General features: G+C 41.5%; 2 protein-coding genes across 2 annotated transcripts in view; both read left to right on the forward strand.

Moving 5' to 3' along the window:
* Nucleotides 1-19240, forward strand: part of LOC117723905 (uncharacterized) — a 50732-nt gene that overhangs the window by 6912 nt on the left and 24580 nt on the right. The gene's annotated exons all lie outside the window — the stretch shown is intronic.
* LOC117723898 (uncharacterized) lies at nucleotides 7395-16547 on the forward strand. The gene is given in 5 exon segments (XM_034523480.3): nucleotides 7395-7537; nucleotides 9349-9475; nucleotides 9929-10024; nucleotides 13364-14800; nucleotides 14803-16547. Coding segments are annotated over 5 exon segments (1746 nt in total). The 5' UTR covers nucleotides 7395-7531; the 3' UTR covers nucleotides 14883-16547.

Consider the following 19240-nt stretch of genomic DNA (forward strand, 5'->3'; position numbering starts at 1 on the left):
TAGCTCCTCCTACAACTAACGTGAATGAAACACCCACATCACACCGCTAATGCCAAATGTCAGGAATTCCTGAGGCAGAAGAGATAGCAAGATGGTCAGAGCCAGATGTAGTGATGTCTACAGCATTAAAACAGCAGTGGCCAGAAATGTCACTACCATTGCCTGCATGAATCCACTGTGGTTAATAAGTATGTAGACATGTTCAGAAGCTAAAACCAGTCATAAAACATGCATAGATGCATGAGGGCCGCCTTGTGCTACACCCTGAGTGGAGCAGCTATTAGCAATTGATCAAGGCCACACCCTGAGTGGAAGAGCTACTGGCAATTGATAGCTCCTGTGGGAGACAGTCCCTTTGAGAGGCATCCGGATTCCAGTCCATTGTCCTAAATTCCTACACATGGAGCAAGCACTAGATCAAATAAGAAAAGCCCACAAAGTTGGGAGATAATACACTCTTAAGGGTAGGAAGTAATAGGTGGAGGAATGAGGAGACTCAGTGAAAACATGCACTGCACATGTGTTCTCCAGAAACAAATATGAATTTCAGAACGGTTGGTTTTGGACATACCCAAAGTTTGCTCTGTTCCAGCAGTAATTACAGAACATGTCTCAGGCTGTCATAGAGGTTACAAAGAGACAGCATCCTCCTTAGAAGGCATCATGAGGGAGAGAGTGAGAAGACTCCCGGAAGGGGTCAGATGCTGAGGACTAAAGAGCCTCTGCACCGGTGTAACATTAGTAAAAGACGGAGATGCAGAGATGACGTACAGCCAGACTCAACTAGCATCTTCTTCTTGACTTTGTTCTGAGTAAAACAGCAAAGATGAGCGCTGGCCTCCCCCACCCCCTTTGTTCTGTATGCATACCGACCACAGCTGCTCTGGTTACTGGTTATAACAATCAAATGAATTTGGTGTATAAAACATTAAACAGACAACACATATAGTTGGTATTTTTAGGAAACAGTTTTTAATAAGTAAACATTTGCACAGTGGAGAAAACACGAAGAAATGAATAAACCTCTGAAGTAGAACTTTAATAAAGTGTCTCCGATCCAGGCTTAAATCCCTTTCCTTGTCCATAACAATGAAAGGCTGTTGTATCCAAAGGGGTTATATTTTTGTTTTGTTTTGTTTTGTTTTAAAGCCAAGAAGTGCCCAGCAGTGCACATAGAACATTGGTTTTGTATGTATGTATGTATGTATGTATGTATGTATGTATGTATGTGAATCAATGTTTTCTTCCTGAGTGGAGTCTCTGTAGACCTAGGTACCAATTCCCTGAGTAACACAGAGGCGGATGTCATTACAAATGGACATGAGCTTTGTGTACAAACATCTATTCTAAAAGAGAATGACTTTTCCGAGCTACCATCTGTGAGGGAAGCCTCTCAATGACCAGCATAAGATGAAGAGTGTAGCAGAGACTCGATCTCAGGTGGCATTGCTCTTTTTTTTTTTTTTTTAAATTGCTAATTTTTTTTTTAATTCAAACCCTATTGCTTAAGTGTTGAAAATAAAAACAAAGATCGCATACCAAAGTTAATAAGGCCCCAAGACTACAGAGCCCATGAGCTTCTGTACACTTAATATGGACATTCAGAACAGAATCTGAGTCATTCATATTGGATTTAAGACTGTCTCTACTGAATATGTTTCATGTATTTATGCACTAACAATCCAAAATCCAGGACTGAGTTGGAACCTAAAAATCAGTTCTCTTTTGTTGTCCTTCACAACTCCTTAGGGAAATTAGCATGTGATAGGCCTTGGGTAGATATAGGACACCTTCCCTGCTGAAGGTTATGCAAGCAGGACTGTAGGTGAGGAGATTCTCCTGCATGGCACTCAGTGAGCTGCAGTCATGGTGTGCTCCTGATTTCTTACCTAGCTCCAGTCAGATCTTTAATAGTGCTCTTGATGCTGTTTGAGTCCTCCCTGTTCTGGATACATCCCCTAATCATACTCAGCAGTCTTCATACTAATACACTGCTTCATAAAGATAGGGGCTTAAGTGGAATTTAGGCTGTTACTAGAGCCAGCTATGATTCCAGTAGGTAGTCTTTCTCTTTCTTCAACACTGGGGAAAAAAGTCACAGAACAAGGTGTCTTTCTAATTGCTGTGAGACAAACCATAAGGAAGTTTTCTTTCCTGCTTGTAGTTAAAACACGAAGTAGTCCTCTGCAGGAAACATGGTGGCAGGCAGGCAGGCATGGTCCTGAACAGGAGCAGACAGCATGCAAACACCTTGATCCACAACGGAGGCACAAAGAGATAACTAGGAATGTCATGACATTCTGTAAACTCAAAGACCACCCCCATTGACACACCTCATGTGATCAGACCACACTTCCTAATTCTTCTCCAACAGTTCCCACTGACTGGGGCCCAAGCATTCAATTGTAAGAAGCTAGAGAATTCCATTCTCACTGTAAACCACAGTGAGTTTAAAGTTACAGAAAATGTCAAATCTGCTGTCATTGTAAGGGAGATTTGCTCCAGGAAAGGGCACAGTGGAACCCTGTGCTGAGCCAACGTGAAATGTGCCCTGAGCCAAGAGCACATCCATGGAAAGTCTATCATGGAAGCGCAATTCCATTTGAAAGATGAGAGTCCATTGTAGGGGCTTCAAGCTCAAAACTACACCTCTAGGTAGGTTTCTCCTGGGTTAGCACCAGAGACAATGGAAACTTCACAATGAGTCCTGACATTACGCCAACATGGGAACAGGACTTGACAGCACTGGCCATAGTGTCCAGATTTTGTAGGCTATGAGGTGCAACATGTAGGTCAAAACGGAACCTTTGAGCATTCCTGAAGAGAAGTGCTTCTGATGTATGTGCTGGGATGTACAGGGTCCCTCTAACAGTCCCTGTGGGGTCACATTACATTGAACATCCAGGTCCTATGAATATATGAGTAAAGCCATAGAGATGGGGTTTGGGGTTGGCACATTCTTGGTAGGCTAGACCATTCTATTCAGGGCCTCAGACACCAGATATGAAATGCTATAGGAACTGAGTGTTCCCCCTGCACTGAGGTCTTACTTTGTTCCTATCTTTCCATATTGGATCACTTCCATGCTGCCCCCAAGGCACATTTAAACTGTCTTACTGCATGTTGAAGGAGTGATCTTGAAATCTATGACTATTACTGGCATTATTAAAGTCTATGCAGACTTTTAGAGATGGACTAAATTACATTCCTAGTAAGAGATGAAAGGGAAATTGGATGGTACCAGGGGAGTAGATTGTGGTTTAAAATGAGGTATTTGTTTCTCAAATTCCAATGAGTTCATCTGATATTTCTGTGAATATATTTCTGACATATCTTGATTTATATTTGAGGCAGAGTCATTTCTATATCCTGTCTTGGAGGAACTGAGGAAATCTCAAAAGACTTGACTTTCATAATGTTTTCCTATAGCACCAGTTTCAGCATCAGAAAAGCCAAAGCTAATTGCACCAGATAAATCTAACATCCTCTGCATGGGGAATTCCAATAGTGGATGATGGGCCATTATACTCACCAGTGTGATCACACGAACTGTGCATCCTTCTTTCTGGGAGAGGGACAGGTGTTGAAGTAATTATTTAAATCAGTGGCGCTCAATCTGCTTGTGTCACAGAGCTGCCATGTTCCCCACTATCCTAGGCCTGTAGCCACATGTGGCTCAGGCTGCTGTCTCAAACCGCATACTGGCCCTGCCACCCACAAGACATCAGCATGGGAGATAGCTCTGCCAATCTCCCACGCTGTCTTCACAAGGTTGGGCTGAGCCCAGACCATCCTGCCATACACACGGTACCCCGGTAGGAATGAGTCTCTAATGCTTAATGATTAACCAAAGACTTTATATATTTGGTGATGTTCAAGATGTCCACACAATCAGAGGTGTAACCCAGTACCCAACCTAGATATAACAACTACCTTTGACTGCTAGAGACCCATGCACATCCGCTGCCATGTTCTGCTCTCTCTGGTACTCTCTCCCTAGTTCTTCCTCTTCCTTCTCCTCTTCCTCTCCCTACTCCTCCCACCTTAGCTCCTCCCAACTTGTGGGTGGCTCCTCATACATACTACGGATTCCAATATTCAAATGAAAACTGTTTCCTGCAGTGGCTTCTGATCTGTGTATGGCTTGTAGTTGAATTTTAGAGTAGCCACTGAACATGGCATTTACTCCAGGGTGATGGCTCTTTGGCCTAGTAATGATCTCCTGTGAATAATCAATCCATGATTGTTATCAAAGATTCATAGGGTCAGTCTTCCTTGAAAATTACAGAAGCTTAACAGGACCTCAGTCATAAAATAGTCCTGGAAAACATGACATTCTTCTCATGACTGTGTTTGCTTAGGTAATGGTATCCTAACTCTTGGATTAGTTAAGAGCTCTTGGTATGCCAGAATTGAAAAAAGGCCTTTGCTGTAAAAGTCAACAAAAGTTCTGCAAAGCTCCTAGGCTGTCAGTCCATCAGAAGTGGATTCCCCTGCTGCTTGTCCTAAAGCTTACCACATCTTGCAGTGTCCCTCTTTCTCTGACCATCTTGCTGACTTGGTACACTGACAGTTATTCACACAGGGTGTCAATACAGGAGAACCAGGCTCACTTATGCATGTGCTGGGTATTACGCCAAAACCTCCACTCTAAGCTAGTGCTATGCCCGTAAGGAAGCTCCCTATCTGTTTTTCCACTTTTTACTTAGAAACAGAGTCTCCATACTTTCCCCTACCTGCTTTGGATTCAGGATTCTTCTGCCATAAGATCCAAAGTAGCTGGAGGCCTGGGCAAAGGCACCCAAGGGGAATTAAAAAGTAATCTTAAACATGTAGTCCTCATGCCTGCATTAGTGTACTGCTTCTGTTACCTCTCTCTCTCTCTTTCTCTCTCTCTCCTCTTTAAATTTAAATTTATTGTCTTACTTACACAGTTTATAGCCTACTAACTGCCAACTCCTGGTCACCCCCTCCCACCATCCTTCCCCTATTCATCCCTCCTCTAAGCAGGTGGCAGCGTGCTCCCAGGTATCTACCCCCCACCTCTCACCCCGGGACTTCAAGTTTCTTCAAAGCTGGGTGCTTCGTCTCACACTAAGGCCAAACAAGACAGCCCAGCTGGTAAGATATATCCGGTTTATAGGCAACAGCTTTTGGGATAGCGCCCCCCGCCCCATTCCAGTTGTTTGGGACCCACATAAAGGCCAAGCGGCACATCTGCGACCCAAGAGTGGGGAGGCCTAGGTCCAACCCATGTATGTTCTTTGGTTGGTGTTTCAGACTCTGAGAAACCCAGGGGTACAAGTTAGTTGACTGTGGAGAGCTTTTGGGGTTGCTTGGCAGGAATCTGACATTAGCCAAGGACCAGGAAATGGGCTTTAAGCAGGAATCCTACATTGGGCCATGTCCAGGAAGTAAGTTCAGGCAGGAAATCTAATTTTAGGCTAAAACAGAGAATTTCACTGAGAAATCTAAGTCTTAGGCTAGAACAAAGAAGTAGGCTTCAGGCATGAATTGGACTGTGGGTTAGGACAGGGAAGGAGGCTCCGATATTTTGGTCATCCTGATGAGCCCTTAAAAACAGTGATCATGAGAGTGATCACTGTAGTGATCACGGGACTTTGTCTACCACCTTGTTTGTTCCTTGACTGTTTGCAGCTATTGTATTGCTGGTTCCTCAACCTAGAACTGACCTAAATACTTGCATGTAATTAAAATTGTTTAAAAGAAAATTGGGGAAAAGAAATCAACGTGCCTTCAGCCTCAGAACTGGCTGGGGTCATGCTGCAATATTGTCTAATAGTCTCTTTTCTTTTAATAATCATCACTCCTGCGCTGGAGAACCTGTTGACTGAGCTGGCTTGGTGAATTAAGTCTTTTTGTGTGGAGTCCCTATCCCCTTCGAGGGCCTATTCCTCCCTAACAGTTCCCAAGTGCCATTCACTTTGGCTGTATCACAAGCTGCTACAATTTTCTTGTGGCTTGGTTGTATTAGGATATCCAGGGTTTGCTATCACGGGGTAGCTGTGCTTTGGAGGTGTCATATGGCCCTGGCTGGTGTCCATTGTGAGGGCCTTTAGCCATCTAGATGGTTTTGGGCCCTGGATGTTTTGTAGTAGGTATATGAGGTGGGTGAACCTGGATGGCTGGCATGGCGGGCCTCTGATGGGTATCCTTGGGCTGTATGGTTGTGAACATGCAGTTCTGTATGGTTCAGGGGGGTCTCAGGTTCCATGAAGGTGGACAGAGATGTGGGAGGAGAATGGAGGAGCCCTAGGTTAGCAGACTGCTTGGCTTGCCCCAGAGGACTCAGAGGGAAGAAGCATGGGGGAAGGGAAGCCTACCTGTACCGTTCCCAAGTCAGATGGAGGTGGGGACAGGTAGCAGGAGATTGGAGGTCCCCTGGGTTAGTAGGCTACTCAGAACAGTTCGGCTTGACCCAGAGGGGCTTCTATTATTTCTAAGTAAAACTGTCAACATGGTATTCTTCCCCCACCCCTCCTCATTTTTGGGACAGTCTCACTATATGCCTTTGGTTTTCCTAGAACTAGAGCGTCTCCTGTCTCTGCCTCCTGAGTGACTAAAGGCATATCTATGACACCTGGCAGTTCCTGTTGTCTTTCTTGTTGTTTTCTTTTCTTGCAAGCTTAAGTAACATTTTATAATATGCATAATGAAGATTAAAATAAACATTGATGAGAAACAACTTGTAAATTTAACAAACATCACATAGAAAGGCTTGATTCACAATCAAGAAATCACTTGATTTCTGTGATGAATCTGGATATTTCTGTTTTTGTTGTTGTTTATTTGTTTTGTTTTTTGAGACAGGGTTTCAGTGTGTAGCCCAGGCTGGTCTGGGACTCACTATGTCAACAAGGCAAGCCTGGAACTCACAGAGGTGCCTGCATTGGCTTCCAGGGTGCTGGGATTAAAGGTGAATTCCACCACCTCAGCCTCTGAAACCTGAGTGTTAAAAGCAGCCTGACTCCTTGTCTTTGCTCTCCAGCCTCTGTGAGGAAAACTGTTTTGTGCTAGGCACCTACTCTAAATTACTAAATGATAAGCTCCCGGCAACTTCCCTCCTCCAGAAAATTGTAAAACTCTTCTGAAATGATTAACACTTGCTCTGGTTTCTGTTCCACGGAAATGAAGTAATTAGAAACTTTGCCATTAAAATCCTCTTCCCCTTTAAACTGGGCCACAGGAACTGGGGAAAGCAGCATCTTACATAAACATTCGGCTCATTAGAACTAGACACGGTCCGTGGTCTCCGTGTTTCCTAACTAGGTGACACTACATTCAGACAGACTTCAGGGCAGAAATCCCGGACCATTAAGTAGAACAACTCGCTCCCTCCGGACTCCTGAAACGCCATCGTACAGACTTGTGGGAAATGTAGTCTGTAACGCGGTGACGTCACAGTTCGGTACTTTTGGTAAATAGTTTATCTTTTAGTAAGCATGTGCGGCTCTTATCCAAAGCTGGGCCAGACTCTGGTCCTGTTAGGCTCTCCCGTTGGATCTCTGACATGGAGGTTGGTCCAGGGTTCTGTCACCCAAGGGGCTGTGCGGGGTGCGTAGGTCCGGAGGGAACACGCGCGGGTGGAATGGGGGCGGGGAGGAGCTGATTTGGAGGAGCTCTCTGGTCAGGACTGGGGAGAGGGCGCTGGGTGGTGGTGGGAGGGACCTCTGTGTTAGACTGACAACACAATTCAGGGACTGGAGAAGCTTGTAAGGACCAGGACTGCCTGGGCAGTGTTGGTTGGGTGAAGGTCTTTGCCTGGACGTGGTGATTCTGGGCGGTCACTTTCCAGCTTGCTGGTGGAAGCATTTGCACATTAGCTGGGTCATCCTCACGTGGATGTTACTGGATTTCTCAGTGTGTTTAGATAAGAGGAGAGCTGGTCCTTTCTGTACTGTATGGCTGTCTGTTAAGGGTTTCAAGACCACGGAGAAAACCCTCCGAACAAAACTAGAATTAAAAGGTAAAAATCAAACCAACCAACAAAACGAAACTGATTTAGAGCCACAATCTCCTTTGCCAGTTTGAGAACTGCTGCAAAAGGGAAGGCAGGGGTTGGAATTTTTAAAGGCACACACCACAAACATCTCAACTCAGGGGATTTTCTACTATGTGAAGTTTGTTTGTTTTCTGAGCAAGCAGCAGTTAAGAGAGATTACAGAAGGAGAATGCACATCCGGTTACTATTGTTTGCTGTTTGTTTTTGTGGCTGTGTTGTACAAAGCTCAGTTGGAAATGGAGCAAGTTTTTAACTACTGCACATGCATTTACTCTTGTCTTGCTTTGAGGTGACAGAAGTTGCTAGTTTCCAGGGTCAGAGTTCTGTACGGGTTCACTGGGATTAGGAATACCTCATGGAAGGTGTTTAGTTCCTCACTTGAAAGTAGCTGCTCGACACAGATGTTTTTTAAAAAAAGGATATTGAGCTGTTTCTCGGTGAGGAGGAGGAATTAAAATCTACCTAAGTAAAACAAAAGATAAAACTTTTTCCTCAGAGGTTGTAAGCATGGGACTGTAAAACCTGTCACAGGTGTTAACAAATGACACCAGAGGTGCCCTCATTGTAAGATAGCACACATGCTGCCTGTCACTATTGGCTGAGCCTTGGTCAAACTCTTCTGTAAATGTACAGTTCTAATTTATGGATTTTGTGTACATACTGTCTGTCCAGAACGACTAACCTACTGTTGAACCAAACATCTGTATTCCCCAATAAATTCTCTGTACTTCTGGATACTGTGGCCTCTTCAGTGTCTCCTATCTGAGAGACTGTAAGTCTGGCCCTGCTGTAAAAAAGGTTTTTTTTTTTTTTCTTTCAACACCTCAATGTTAGCTTTTGATTTTCAACTTCATAACAAAAATGTCTACTGAATCCTCACGTTAACCACCCCATACGTAGGCAGAACAACACCATCACAGGAGACTCTGAGAGTTGCATTGCCATAGCAAGGTTGATCCTACAGTGTGGGGTGAAAAATAATACCAACTCTCCCTGTTCCATCAGAGACCGTGACGTTGAGAGTGTCAACCTTTTTCAGGATGGAGATATGAGCTGATGTGAGGACGGATGTGGGCTTAGGGATTTTAGTGACTTGGAGGGAGCTTGAAGGTCTGTGGGGTGAGCACAGCCCTGTAGACCTGATTGGCACATTGTAGGCTCCTCACCATGTCTTTTGTGCAGTTGCATGTTTTGCCACTTTTCTGTCAAACCAAGTGTTTTTGAGCTTGAGACTGGCTTATGACATTGAAGTTTATTTGTATTTATATATTATTAGTGGTTTTAATCAATAATAGTATGGTACCGTTCATTGGTCTTTATTTCAGGAAATGCTGTCCTTCTGGGACGTGGCCATTGATTTCTCTCCAGAAGAGAGGGAATGCCTGGAGCCTGCTCAGTGGAATCTGTACAGGGACGTGATACTGGAGAATTACAGTAACCTTGTGTTCCTGGGTGAGCATTGCACCTATACTCAATTCTTTTTTACCATCAGCATGTAGCTTCCTCCTTTGATATAATATCTCATTGAGCTTTCTGTTATACCCTTCATTTTAAGGAAACATTAGGGAGACTGATATAGCATAGACATGAAACTTACTGGTTTTTCTTCTGTTTGCAATCTGTGTGTGTTGGAAGTATGTTTCCTTACTTTAGTAAAATTCATAGGAATCATAGAAAGTTAATGTAAATATTTCACAACTGAATTTTTAATGTTTTCCCTTTAAATAAAGGTCCAAATCTGCAGAGTGTAAGCGCCTCTGCAGTATTCCAGTATACCAATCAGTTGTTTTGATTTTCTAACTTCAATCGATCGTCTTTTTCTTATAAGCAGTATTCTAGAAGGAACCAACCTATTCCCAGTAAAAGAACCACTCAAACAGTGTTGTTCCTCTTTCCTACAAACAGGTCTTGCTGTTGCTAAGCCATATTTGGTAACATTTCTGGAGCAAAACCAAGGGTCTTCAGGTGTGAAAAGACAAGCATCAGCCTCCAGTCCTCCAGGTGTGTAAAATGAGTGGGTCATCGGACAGATGAGACATCCACAGATACAAGAAAAGGCCAGGATCTTCCATGAACACTGAGACATTTGTTGTGGTAGAAATTATTTGTATGGTATTGCTTTTAATTTCTTCTTCTGTAATAAAAAGACATAACTCAGACATTTTTAATGGTTAAGGTACCAAGGTTATATTTTCCCTCTGGTAAGCTCTGCTTATATTTAAGGAGCATGCGGAGTTCCTCATTTTGTTGAGTATACATTATAATGTAAGACACGGGGGATGCCACCCAGTGCTAGTTAGACTAAATCATTTACTCGCTGGCTATGAAGAGCAGGCTGACCTAGAAAGAACCTTCTACCCTGAAGTGGCATTGGCCTTACTCTGTTTTGGTTTGGGAGAATTTTAATCACTGCTTATATTTCCTTAGGACATTTAGGCCTGTTTAACGATGTATATGATATTGACGTAACTTCAATGAGTGGTATCTACAAAGAATATTATGTATGTATTTTAGTTTTTCCAATTTTATGGCGTACAGGTGTTTGAAGTATGACGTTATAGTTCTTTGGATTTCCTTGGTGTATGTCCTGCTTTATTTTTCCTTTTGATTTTGTTAATTTGGATGTTCTCTCTCTGTCTTTTCCTTAGTTTGACTAAGGCTTTGTCCATCTTGTGGATTTTCTCAAAGAACCAACCCTTTGTTTTGTTGATTATTCCTGCCATATATCCTCTTAGGTGTGTTTGCTTCTTTTTGTACTAGAGCTTACAGATGTGCTGTTATGTTGGTAGTATGGATGAGATCTCTCCAGTTTGTGCTTTCTTCTTAGGACTACCCTACTTGTGTCCCATTAGTTTGGGTATGTTAGGCATTCATTTTCATTCAATTCTAGGAATTTCTTTCCATTTCTTTCTTACTTTTTTCCTTGACCCAGTAGCCATTCAGTAGAGGGTTTGCAGTTTCCATGTGTTTGTAGGCTTTTAGTTGTTATTGAAATCCACCTGTAATCCATGGTGGTCCAATAGGATGCGGGGAGGTATTTCAGTTTTCTTAGATCCTTTAAATCTTGATTTATGACTGGGTATATGGTCAGTTTTAGAGAAGATTCTGTGAGATGGTAAGAAGAAAGTATATTCTTTTGTGTTTGGGTGACATGTTCTTTCTATATATTTTAGGTAGGTTTGATTCATAACATCTGTTGGCTCCATTATCTCTCTGTTTTTGTCTGGGCGATATGTCCATTGGTGAGAGTGGGGCATTGAAGTCTCCCACTATTAATGTGTGAGGGTCCATGAGGGATATAAGCTTCAGTATAGTTTTTTTCCCAAACGTGTCCCTTGCATTTGGGACATAGATGTTGAGAGCTGAGCTGTCATCCTGGAGGATTTTCCCTTTGATGTGTATGAAGTGTCCTTCCCCATGTGTTTTGAATAATTTTGATTGGAAGTCTATTTTGTTAGATATTACATATTAGAATAGCTACACCAGCTTGTCTTTTGGGTCCATTTGCTTATACACTCTTTTTCCAACACATTACTCTGATGTAATGTGTAATGTAATGTAATGTGTACTTTGATATTGATGTGTGTTTTTTTGCATGCAGTACAAGAATGGATCCTGTTTTGCATCCATTCTGTTAGCCTTTTTAATGTATTGGAGAATTGATGTAATTGATATTGAGAGACATTAATAACCAATGATTGTTAATTCCTATTTTGTTGTTGGTTGTTGTGTGTAATTTTTTAAAAACTCTCTGGCTCCTTTTCAGGTGCTCTACCTGCACTCCCAGCTAGGCTCAGAGATCAGCAGCTGCTGGTCTTAGGTAGCTTTGCCATCAGCCATTTTTCCCAGGACCAGCAATTGCTCCCTACCCCTCATGGTTAGCTTTGTCAAGCCACCAGGGGGCGCTTTTTCCAAGAACTTTAGGAGATGCTGTTAGGCCTCTATCGCACACTGCCACTGACTTACCAGCTAATGGCCACTGCCGTGCTCTTTCTCCTCCTGCACATCTTAACACCATGGATGGAAAACACTAGACAGTTTTATTATTTTAAAACTAGCAGATAACTCAATGGCTGGGAGAATACTTTCCTGCCCTAATTTTATCAACTAGCTCCCTCCGTCTTCATTGGTCCCCTGCTTGCAGCAGAGGCTACAAACTCTGGGGGCCCCAAGACCTACATGTCTGTTGCTTCTTCCTTGCTCCAAAACCTTTCCCCAAATCCACTTTCTCTTCCTCTTCTCTTCTTGGAACCCAGAAGTCCTACCTTTTCCCCTTTGCCCAGCAATTGGCTTCCACCTCCTTTATTGACACAATGAAGAACCAATTAGGGAATTGACACCTACATCTCACCGCTTCTGTCCAATAAAAAAAATAATAGTAATAAAAAATCCCTCTTCTTCCAGATATAAATTGAAGAAAACCAGAACAATTAAGTAAATTATACAGTATGAGGTACAGGTGACATCCAGTCTATCAATTTGTCAATTTAGACAAAGTACCATATTTCCTAACTGAAAGAATTGTGATTCTATCCCTGGATTATGGAATATAGGAAGCACAAAGCATGGCTTCCAAAACTTGACCAATTTACAGAGACAGTTGACTACGTAGACAGTCCCCCATTTTTCACAACCCAAGAGCTTGTCTTCAGTCTTCTGGCCAAGGATCATCTATCTGACATACTTATGCAGAAATCTGAAAGGCCGTGGATCCTGTCTCGGCAATGCACACATTTCTAAACAGCAAGCTGTGAAACCATTGTAAGACAGTAACTTCACACATATTTCCTTCCTAACAAATTCCGTAGCAATCTTTTCTAACACATTTACATAACATATTTGTGTTAGTGTCATTTCATCAATGTGATTTGTGAGTTACAAAAATATCTTCTAAAGTTTTTCCTATCATATATTTAGTAATAAGGATTTAAGTGTACAATAAATTTTCTTTTTATTTTGATGATGGCCCAATCACACACAATCACAATTGGTTTTCTCTTTCCAGGCTACACTAGTTTATACCTTCATGAATGACCACCTATGAAACATTTATATTGTTTAATAGGCTTTTTTTGCTGTGACTAAAATGACCTTACAACTTACTTAGCTATTGAACTTTGAAAAATACGACATTATGTTTATGTTCTATTTAGTTCTGCAGTTGTTTCAGTAGAAGAATAGATTAGTTCACCTGCTATATTTTTTTTCAGTGCCCACAACTATTGAAATATACTCTAGATTTTCATTTATGTGACTAAAGCTCCCTATTTTAAAGACAAACATTCTAAGTATGAGGACTGTTTCTTAGCTTTTGTTCATATGTCAACTCTTGTTCAACAGGAACAACAGGCAATGAATTTAACAATCACAGCGAGCCCATTGATCACACCTCTCTTATGCAATGCCAGAGGATTCACACAGAAGAGGAGCCCTACTACTTTGAAGAATGTGGTAAAGCCCTTAGTTCTCAGGCAACACTTTCCATACGCCAGAGACGTTACATTGGAGACAAACCCTACAAGTGTAAAGAATGTCATAAAACCCTTAGCAGTCGCTCATCACTTTTAATACACCAGAAATATCATACTGATGAAAAAAACTACAAGTGTGAAAAATGTGGCAAAGGGTTTTTCCGTTCCTCAGATCTTCAGCATCATCAAAAAATTCATACTGGAGAGAAACCATACAAATGTGAAGAATGTCACAAAGCCTTTCTTCATCACTCATATCTTAGGAAACACCAGGCAGTTCATACTGGAGAGAAACCCTACAAGTGTGAAGAATGTGGAAATTCATTTTACTATCCTGCAATGCTGAAGCAACATCAAAGAATTCATTCTGGAGAGAAACCTGACAAGTGTGAAGAATGTGGAAAAGTCTTTTCCTCTGCTTTCTTCCTTAACCAACATAAAGGAATTGATTCTGAAGAGAAAAGGTACAAGTGTGAAGAATGTGGCAAATCCTTTTGCTATCGTTCATATCTTAGGGAACATTACAGAAGGCATTCTGGAGAGTATCCCTACAAGTGTGAAGAGTGTGGCAAAGGCTTTTCCCGTTCCTCAAAGCTTCAGGAACATCAAACAATTCATACTGGAGTCAAACCATACAACTGTGAAGAATGTGGCAAATGCTTTTCATCTTTTACATCCCTTAAAAGACATCAGATCATCCATTCTGAAGACACTCCCCATGAGTGTGTAGAATGTGGCAAAAGGTTTTCTAGTTCTTCCCGCCTTCAGGAACACCAAAAAATTCATACTGAAGAGAAACCATACAAATGTGAAGAATGTCACAAAGCCTTTCTTTATCACTCGTTTCTTAGGAGACACCAGGCAGTTCATACTAGAGAGAAACCTTACAAATGTGAGGAGTGTGGAAAATGTTTTTCTTCCTTTACATCACTTAAAAGACATCAAATCCATTCTGTAGACACTTCCCATGAGTGTGTATAATGTGGCAAAAGCTTTTCTAGTTTTTACCACCTACAGGAACATCTAGAAAATCATACTGAAGTGAAACAATACAAATGTGAAGAATGTCACAAAGCCTTTCTTTCTCACTTATTTCTTAGGAGACACCAGTCAGTTCACATTGGAGAGAAACCCTACAAATGTGATCATTGTGGGAAATGTTTGTTCTCTTCTTCAACCCTTAAAAGACATCAAATAATTCCTTATGAAGACAGTCTCTACAAGTGTGTGGAATGTTTAAAGCCCTTTGTACTGTCAACCCTTAAGAAACATAAGTTTGTTCATTCTGGAGAGGAGCCATACAAGTGTGACAATGTGGGAAAGCCTTGTCTTCTAATTATTCCCTGATTCAGCACATGTTGTGGCATACTGGAGTGAAATCTTACTAGTTTGAAGAATATACCAAAATATTTTACTCTAATTTACTACTGAAGAAACATAAAAAAATTTCAATGTCAAGAGAAACCATGGAAATGTGATCAATGTGGGAAAAAAAGGCCTTTTCCATTGACTATTATCTGATTCAGCATAACATGGTACATACTGGAGAGAAACAGCAAAATTTGAAGAGTGTGCCAAAATGTTTTACTCTATGTTAGAGCTTACATTCCAAAATATTCATAATGTAAAAAAAAAAATACAAGTGTGAAAAGTGTCTCATTGCATGACCTTATCTCTGTTTACCCACTAACTTAATTATTTTGAAATGTTTAATATATACTATCCACCAGCAAAATGCTAAGAATGTAATCAGAGGACAGCAGAGACGTATCTTTGAAGTAATCTCCCACCACTCTATAAACCAGTGTGTTTGGAATATACCTTGATTGATAAATTTCTTTCTTCTGTGACGATCAGTATACCATGAACCTGTTACCATGCTGTTACATTGTTGTTTAGGTGACCTGAATCTAAGTACTGGGCCATGGTATACTTATTGTTGTTTTCCTGGTTGGAGAAACCCAAGCGCCTGTAATAATATCTCATGGGCTTTGTAAGAAGTTCTATAAACTCACATTTCTCACCAAAATGGACTTTGGTGAAATGATCTGCATTAGTGACAGCCAGCTTGAGGCAGATGAGAATTAGTGTTTGTTTCTCCAGGAAATGCTGAAAGAACATATTGTCAGTCCTGTTTGGTTCCAGAATAATGAATTTCTCATCTGCTTTAAGAAAGGTGTGTGTGTGTGTGTGTGTGTGTGTGTGTGTGTGTGTACCATCACCATTTTCATAGCAACAAATTCACATACCGTAAGGACCAAAGCCAAATGCACTCACTGAGCATAGATGATAGATTTGATTATTGTTGGGACCTAGATAAAATATTAAAGCCTAGATAGAACATTAGGGCCTAGGTAAAATGTTAAGGCCTAGGTAATAGTTACCTGGGTAGCCTGCCATTATAAGGAAAATTTATCAGATGTTTCTGCTGTTACTAGGAAACTTTCTAACAAGCAGTTGATGAAATATTCTGTTATATTCTCTGCTCTTGGAAACTACTGGCTAGAGAAGTCAGTAGAACTGTGTTATATAGTTATCCACAATAAGCTTGGATCCCAACCAACCATCCAACAGCACTGCCTGTGCCTCTTTATACATTTTTGTGGTATAAGATGCTCCTGGGATGGACCCCAATGTAAGAGACATTAAAAAATTTAAAATACGCCTTCTATTTTGAATCATACTTGAGGAACATTTAAGTTCCCAAGACCTCCCTGGGAACTGACTTCTTACTTGGCAGAAGGAGGCATGTATGTGGATAACTGACATCCTGGTTGCCAAGACATGAATGTTAGGCCAGGTAAGCCCCTGACACAGTGGAATACCTCAACCAATGGGAGCAGGATAAGTGCACAACAAAGACATGTCCCTAAGGAAATGCCCTATCCCTAAATCCTGATGGTGAAATAACTTGGCACAGATGTTTGTAGATTTGGGCTTTAAAATCCTTGTAAAATCTAAACTGAATGTCATTATTCTGTTCCCAGATCTGGACTGTGGCCCTGGTCAATCAGTCCTGGGATGTACGTTCATTAAAGTATCCTTGTCTGTGAGATTGGTGTTCGTGTGGTTTGTGAGGTCATTTCTGGACCCCAACATTATCAGATGCCGGATTAAGAAGTGTGAAGCCTTGCATATGCAGTTCTTACTTAGGTCTTGATACGCATTCCCAAGAATATCTCAAACTTTCTCACACGGGTTTGTTCACTTGCCAGTAATGAAATAAAGACAGAATTCTCATTTTGTGAATGGTGGCTGTAAAATCCAGTGGTGCTAACATGGGATATTCTTCTGTATTGGGTGACTTTAAAGGTCATGGAGTGTTCCATACATTGGCGTAAAGAAATAAACATTCTTACCCAGCTATAATCAGGAAGATGGACCTCGTGGTGCAGTGGTGGCCTGATATTATTGGAGTAACCAATCATCTTCTAATTGGATGTAAAGCTCAGCCCACAGGCTGTAATTGATAACTGGTGGTGTTAATGTGGTGACAAACCTGCTATTCTGGTGAGTGGGCATAGTAACTAAATGAAGCCAAGTGCTTTCAGTTTATTTTCTTTTTTTTTTTTTTCTACCCAGAGATTCAGGCACCTTTCAAAATCTGCCAGAAAATATGAATTGTGTGGTTGAGGATCAATAATACACAAACTCACAATTGCTCAAAGTGTAGGGACTGCACTGACCCTGTGATTGCACTGACCTAGCTGGGACACCTACATCACACCCCTGATGCCAAAACTCAGGGATCTGTGAGGGAGAACCAATAGCAATGGTTAGAGCCAGATGTACTGATATCTACAGTGAAACAGCATTGGCCAGAAATGTCACTACCATTGCCTGCATGAATCCACTGTGGTTAATAAGTATGTGGACATCATAAAGCATGCATGCATGCATGAAGGTTCAATTGATTATGTTACACCCTGAGTGGAGGAGCCATTGGCAGTGGATGGTTCCTGTGGGAGGCAGTCAGGCTGAGATGCATCTGGGCTCCAGTGCATTGTCCTAAATCCCTACACATAGAGCAAGCACTAGTTGAAATTAAGAAAAGGCCACGAAGTTGGGAAAATAAAATGCTTTTGCCGGGCGGTGGTGGCGCACACCTTTAATCCCAGCACTTGGGAGGCAGAGGCAGGCGGATTTCTGAGTTCGAGGCCAGCCTGGTCTACAGAGTGAGCTCCAGGACAGCCAGGGCTACACAGAGAAACCCTGTCTCGAAAAAAAACCCAAAAAAAAAAAAAAATGCTTTTAAGGGTAAGAAGTAATAGAGGAGGGAAGGAAGAGACTCGGTGAAAACATTCACTGCACATGTTCTCTCAAGACAAATATCAATTTCAAAATGGTTAGTTCGGATATATTCACTCTTGACCTGCTTTAGCAATGATTACAGCTCGTGACTCTGGCTGTCATAGAGGGTACAGAAAGACAGCATCTTCCTGGAAAGGCATCATGAGGGAGCAAGCAAGTGTTCTTCTAATAGTCCCTGTGGGGTCACATTATATGGAACATCCAGGTCCTATGAATATAGAGATGGGGTTTGGGGTTGGCACATTCTTGGTAGGCTAGACCATTCTATTCAGGGCCTCAGACACCAGATATGAAATGCTATAGGAACTGAGTGTTCCCCCTGCACTGAGGTCTTACTTTGTTCCTATCTTTCTGTACAAGATCACGCCCATGCCCTCCATTTGCATATATATATTCATATATATATACATACATATATATGTGTGTGTATATCATATATATATATGTATATATATATGTGTGTGTGTGAAATGATATATATGTGTGTGTAATATGAAGAAATATCATTTTTATATTCTGACTTGGGTGAACTGGGGGAAAGTTCAAGGCAGATACTCTTGACTTTCAAAATATTGTCCCATAGCAACAGTTTCAGCAACAGAAAAGCCAAAGCTAATTGCACCAGATAAATCAAACCTCTGTGTAGGGAATTCCAATAGTGGGTGATAGGTCATTATACTCATCAGTGTGATCGCACGAACTGTGCGTCCTTCCTCCTGGGAGAGGGACAGGGGACCTAAGCACGAGCTTAGGGAGCACCTGATGATTAATACTCACCTGAGCTGTGAAAACCCAGGAAAATGTTGCAGCAATTCTGGTAGAACTCTCACAAAAGCTAATTTTCTTGCATAAGCTAATGGATGAAAATACAGACTTGCTGATGGAGAGATGCTGAGATGGATTCTGGGAGATCTTTACTAGTAAACAACAGGAAGCAGGACTTTAACTTTGCTCAATGATTTAGATCATCTATGTCTCTATTGACCAACTTTCTAAATTCTATGGATTCCAAAGGAAAACTGTTCTTCTTGCAGTGGCTTCTGATCTGTGTATGCCTTGTAGTTGATTTTTAGAAGAGCCATGGAAGATGGCATTCACTCCAGAGTGATGGCTCTGAGGCCTTGCTGTTATCTCCTGTGAATAATTGGTGGTTGTTATCTAAGATTCCTTGGGTTGTTCTATTTAGGTTTGTTTGTTTTTTGTTTTTTTTTGGGGGGGGGGTTGCTGTGCATTGTAATACTAAATGCAAGCCCCCAAACCTCAACATTCTTCCTTGGGGATTCCAGAAACTTAGCATGACCTCAACCATAAAATGGTCCTGGTAAACCTGGCATTTTTTTTTTAATTTTTTTCATTTACATCCCAAATGTGGTCCCAATTCTCTGTTTCTCCTCCCAGAGTTCTTCACCCCATCCCTCTTCCCCTTCTCCTCTGA

Source organism: Arvicanthis niloticus, chromosome 19, assembly GCF_011762505.2.
Source record: "Arvicanthis niloticus isolate mArvNil1 chromosome 19, mArvNil1.pat.X, whole genome shotgun sequence".
Classification (NCBI taxonomy): Eukaryota; Metazoa; Chordata; class Mammalia; order Rodentia; family Muridae; genus Arvicanthis; species Arvicanthis niloticus.